This window comes from Lactuca saligna, chromosome 1 (genome assembly GCF_052625555.1).
Source record: "Lactuca saligna cultivar CGN05327 chromosome 1, ASM5262555v1, whole genome shotgun sequence".
Lineage (NCBI taxonomy): Eukaryota > Viridiplantae > Streptophyta > Magnoliopsida > Asterales > Asteraceae > Lactuca > Lactuca saligna.
Window position 1 is genome coordinate 22,105,543 of NC_136417.1, and position 5,764 is coordinate 22,111,306.

General features: G+C 38.7%; 1 protein-coding gene across 1 annotated transcript; it reads left to right on the forward strand.

Moving 5' to 3' along the window:
- Positions 1-526: 526 nt before the first annotated feature.
- LOC145028309 (ATP-dependent Clp protease ATP-binding subunit ClpA homolog CD4B, chloroplastic) lies at positions 527-5,189 on the forward strand. Its single transcript, XM_078976987.1, has 10 exons — positions 527-708; positions 1,323-1,904; positions 1,995-2,110; positions 2,204-2,326; positions 2,418-2,603; positions 2,691-2,906; positions 3,019-3,236; positions 3,322-3,397; positions 3,484-3,573; positions 3,820-5,189. The coding sequence occupies exons 2-10, from the start codon at positions 1,340-1,342 to the stop codon at positions 5,005-5,007; spliced, it is 2,778 nt and encodes a 925-aa protein (XP_078833113.1). The 5' UTR covers positions 527-708; positions 1,323-1,339; the 3' UTR covers positions 5,008-5,189.
- Positions 5,190-5,764: the final 575 nt, after the last annotated feature.

Consider the following 5,764-nt stretch of genomic DNA (forward strand, 5'->3'; position numbering starts at 1 on the left):
TCCTAAATGGTCCGTGCCGAAGATGCCTTAAATGGAAATTAAGTTTTACTCTAGATCATTAGAGTTTTGATTAACATTATTGTCTAGTAAATTTTGCCTCCCGATAAATTTTGCCTCCACGTGATAACGTGCTGCTACAGAAGTTCACATAACCATACTTATCCACTTATCACACTAAAAAGATTTTTAATAAAAAATATTACAATGTACAAGCTATTCTTAAAATTTATTTTATTACTTTAAAAAAGATGTCATATAGACTAAAATCATGTCTACTACGCATATACGTCTTATATCATAGACCGCACCTCGAAGTGAAAATTCGTCGATATTTAGCTTCAAAAAGTCATAACACCAGCCAATAAAAGCTACCTACCAAAGGGCAAAATCGGTACACGAAAAAGATATGATCCGTAATCCAACGGCCCGTCACGTAGCAAATTCAAGACACCTCCGTGACGATAGCAAACTATATGACCTTTATTTTCGTTTTGCACTAGATGACGCTCTATCGAACCCAATGGAGTAGCGTGTCCAAACAACATCGTGAAGAAGATATTGTCTTTCTTCCTATATAAACTCACCGCCTGCTATCATCCACATCTCTTCATTCAGCCGGACCTTTCGCTGAGGTCCCTTTAAAGAATCTTGTAGGTTCCAAAACCAATTTGTTCTTCTGTTCATCTTAACTCGACTCCTGTGATTCAGGTTTGCTTTTGACCTAATTTTGTTTATGTATGCACGTGTGCTGTATATGCTCAGTGATTTGTTAGGGTTTCGTTTTTCGTGTAGCGTAATTACGTCTTCCTGTTGTTTCTACGAGGATATCTGTGTGAATTTGCTAATGCCTATGGAATTCCGGTGCTCAATCCGGAGTTTTAGTGTAATAATTATATGGATAAGATAAGAAAAGTTTTGGACGGATGGCGGATTTAACCGTTAAGATGAAATTTCTTACCTTTTCTTTGTCTGAATCGTAGCCGATGAGTATTTTGTGTGGTGAGGCAAGCCTTAGAAAGGTTTTCCACTTCAAAACCGAATATATTTTGGGAGCTTTTTTATACGGTGATTCTGAACATTTGCGAAACGAGTTAAACTTTGAATTAATCGTTGTTTGGGAACCTTTTGAAATTTGAACATTTTGATTACTTGTTTTCATTACGTGCTTATGTTTTATCTGAACTTGGCGCTTAATCAGTTGGAAATAGAAAATTTGTAGCTATCTCATGTTACTTGTGGAGTCGACACATATGGTTAGAAAGTAATAGATGTATATTTTACCAATTGAAGTGTAATCAATATTGAAAATCTATCATACGCAGGTGATTTGATTATAATCATGGCGGGGGCTCTGGTTCAATCTACCAGCTTTCCTTCAACGGTTGCTGGAGATCGTAAGGTCCGTTCGAAGAGATCTGGTAATACAAAAGGAGAAATCAAGATGATGTATAGCGTACAAACTCCTCACATGAGTGTAAGGTCTTTCTCTGGTTTGAGAGGAACCAATGCTTTAGACAACTTGGTAAAAAGGGGTCAAGATTTCCATTCAAAAGTTGCAGCTGCCACCTCTGTTCGGAAAGCAAAGCCTTCTCGAATTGTGCCAAAAGCCATGTTTGAGCGCTTCACTGAGAAAGCTATCAAAGTTATCATGCTTGCACAAGAGGAAGCTAGACGACTTGGACACAACTTTGTGGGAACTGAGCAGATCTTATTAGGTCTTATTGGCGAGGGCACTGGCATTGCTGCAAAGGTGTTGAAATCAATGGGGATTAATTTGAAAGATGCTCGTGTTGAGGTAGAGAAGATTATTGGTAGAGGAAGTGGATTTGTTGCTGTAGAAATCCCATTTACACCTCGTGCAAAGCGTGTTTTGGAGCTTTCATTGGAGGAGGCGCGTCAACTTGGTAACCCCCCTTTTCCCCCACTCTCTCTCTCCACACACACACACACAATGTTCTATGTGAAAAGAATCATAGTTTAATAAAATGTTTCAGGGCATAATTATATTGGATCCGAACACTTGCTTCTTGGTTTGCTTCGTGAGGGTGAAGGAGTAGCAGCTCGTGTTCTTGAGAATTTAGGTGCAGACCCGAATAACATTCGCACACAGGCAAGTTTTAAGTTTTAAAATTATCTTCTACACTTGATTTGCAAAATATTTTTGTTTTTTGTTCCAGAATTTAATCTGTAATTGTTTGGATAGGTTATCAGAATGGTTGGTGAGAGTGCAGAAGCTGTGGGTGCTGGAGTCGGTGGTGGGAGCTCCAACAACAAGATGCCGACCCTTGAGGAATATGGCACCAACTTGACAAAACTAGCAGAAGAGGTACATTCATGCAAAAGTTATATATATATGAAAACAGAGTTTCACTCTTTATGCAAGTTTTATTTACAATTTTTTTTAAAAAACTGTTTAGGGTAAGTTGGATCCTGTTGTGGGAAGACAACCACAAATCGAAAGAGTTACACAAATTTTGGGAAGGCGTACAAAAAACAATCCCTGTCTTATTGGAGAACCCGGTGTTGGGAAAACAGCAATTGCAGAAGGCCTTGCCCAAAGAATTGCAAATGGTGATGTTCCAGAAACAATAGAGGGGAAGAAGGTGGGTGGGAATGAAAATTCATTGTTATTTTATTTTATTTTTTACTTTTAGAATTCTAGTTAAGATTTATGCTATTTTATTTTTCAGGTGATAACTCTAGACATGGGTCTTCTTGTGGCTGGAACAAAGTATCGTGGAGAGTTTGAGGAGAGATTAAAGAAGTTGATGGAGGAAATTAAACAAAGTGATGAAATTATTCTGTTTATCGATGAGGTTCATACTCTAATTGGAGCTGGAGCAGCAGAGGGGGCTATTGATGCTGCTAACATTTTGAAGCCTGCTCTTGCTAGAGGTGAATTGCAGGTAGGTTGCTATCATTTATTACATAAAAACTGGACACAATTAAAATAAAAAAAATGTCTTTGAGACTTGAGAGGTATATATAATTATATATGATGAATGAAATTTGGTACAGTGTATTGGTGCAACAACACTTGATGAATACCGGAAGCATATTGAGAAGGACCCTGCACTGGAGAGACGATTCCAGCCAGTAAAGGTACCAGAGCCAACAGTTGATGAAACCATTCAGATCTTAAAGGGTCTTCGTGAGCGATATGAGATCCACCATAAGCTTCGCTACACCGATGAAGCATTAGTTGCTGCTGCACAGTTATCATATCAGTACATAAGGTACACAGATTTAAATCAATACTTATTTTCATCTCCTTTTTAACATCGTTACCAAGTGTTTTTATTTAAATCATTTTTCCTACAGTGATCGTTTTCTTCCTGATAAAGCAATTGATTTGGTCGATGAAGCCGGGTCTCGTGTTCGTCTACGTCACGCACAAGTAATTGTTTTTTTTTTTTAAATAATTATTTTTATGCTTGCTGTAGTCTTGTGTGGGTGATTGTAATTGATTATCTTGTGGTGCAGCTCCCAGAGGAAGCCCGAGAGCTTGAGAAAGAGCTTAGACAGATAACCAAAGAAAAGAATGAAGCAGTTCGTGGCCAAGATTTTGAGAAGGTATTGTTGTTGTCTTTCTAAAAAGGGCTAAAATTTAAGAAATAACAATGTCTTCTTATTACAACATTGTACATGGTACTATTATAAATTCTACCCATTATTTCAATAATGGTTAGAATTTTCAAAGTAACATGTTTATTTTGTAAGGTTATAAAATCAAAGTTTTTTAGGCACATAAATATCTGTATTTCAATAATTCTATGAAACGTGCATACATTTAAAACATTTTCAATGATGTACATACAGGCTGGGGAGTTGCGTGATAGAGAAATGGATCTCAAGACCCAAATATCAGCACTCGTGGATAAAAACAAAGAGATGAGCAAAGCAGAAACCGAAGCAGGGGAAGAAGGCCCAATTGTAACAGAGGTTGACATTCAGCACATCGTATCTTCCTGGACCGGCATCCCAGTGGACAAAGTCTCAACCGACGAATCCGAACGCCTCCTCAAAATGGAAGAAACCCTTCACAAAAGAATCATCGGTCAAGACGAAGCAGTCGTAGCCATAAGCCGAGCCATCCGCCGAGCCCGTGTCGGTCTAAAAAACCCCAACCGCCCCATCGCAAGTTTCATCTTCTCGGGTCCCACCGGTGTCGGTAAATCCGAACTCGCTAAAGCCTTAGCCGCATACTACTTCGGCTCAGAAGAAGCCATGATTCGTCTCGACATGAGTGAGTTCATGGAACGCCACACCGTCTCAAAGCTCATCGGTTCACCGCCCGGTTACGTCGGCTACACCGAAGGCGGTCAGCTAACCGAAGCGGTCCGCCGCCGCCCCTACACCGTCGTCCTCTTCGATGAAATCGAAAAAGCGCATCCCGATGTCTTCAACATGATGCTTCAGATCCTCGAAGACGGACGTTTGACCGATAGCAAAGGCCGGACAGTTGACTTTAAAAACACGCTTTTGATCATGACTTCAAATGTCGGAAGTAGTGTGATTGAAAAGGGAGGTAGAAGAATCGGGTTTGACCTTGACTACGATGAAAAGGATAGCAGTTACAACAGAATCAAAAGTTTGGTCACCGAGGAGCTAAAACAGTATTTCCGACCCGAGTTCTTGAACAGGTTAGATGAAATGATTGTTTTCAGGCAACTAACGAAGCTCGAAGTCAAGGAAATTGCGGATATAATGTTGAAGGAAGTTTTCGAGAGGCTAAAAGTCAAGGAAATTGAGCTTCAGGTGACTGAAAGGTTTAGAGACAGGGTGGTTGAGGAAGGATATAATCCGAGTTATGGTGCGAGACCTTTAAGGAGAGCTATCATGAGGCTACTGGAAGACAGCATGGCCGAGAAGATGTTGGCACGGGAAATTAAGGAAGGTGATTCGGTGATTGTGGATGTTGATTCCGATGGTAATGTGACGGTTCTTAATGGCGGCACCGGAGCGGCTCCACCACCGGAGGCTTTGCCGGAGGCGATTGGAGTGTAGAGTGTAGACTCTAGACTTCCCGGAGATATGTTGTTTGTTTGTGTATTGTTATATGGTGTGATTAAATATCTCACACGATGAATTTGCATATCTGTTGGTTGGATCAGATGTGATACAGTTTAGATTATATTCAGAATTTTTATGTTGTTTTAGTAATAAAAAGACGTGTTAAAGGATTTGTATCTTGATTTTGTTTTGGTCCTACAAATGCTTTGTACGATGTATATATATGGTGTAGACCTTGTACAATATATGTCATATATATGCACCTCATGATATCTTTAATATTAGATATCAATCGTTTTTATGTTTATCATATTTTGTAAATTCAGTATAAACTATTATATTTATTAAATAACAGTATCTTAATACCCGGAATATCTACAAAAAAGGTTACTTAAATTTCTAAAAGAAAAAAAGATTTGTCATTCATCGGATGGAATATAATAGGTGAGGTCATATTTACTCTTCAAAAGAGCCATTGAGACTAAAGGATATACATTCACCATAGGATAACATTGGGTGTGACATGGTACAACGGTGGTTACAAGAATCCTACTACCAGCTAAGAAATTCACCATGCGGTGAGCACTCTCTTTCTAAACCCCTTTCTAGAATTTGAAGGCTTGAAGATGAAGATCATCTCTAGAATTATGATTGATTGTTCTAATTGATTAGTCAAATAATCAGTTATTTGAAATCCTTTAAAAACATAAGTTTTTATAGAAATAATCTAAAAAAACGTCATAATGTACAC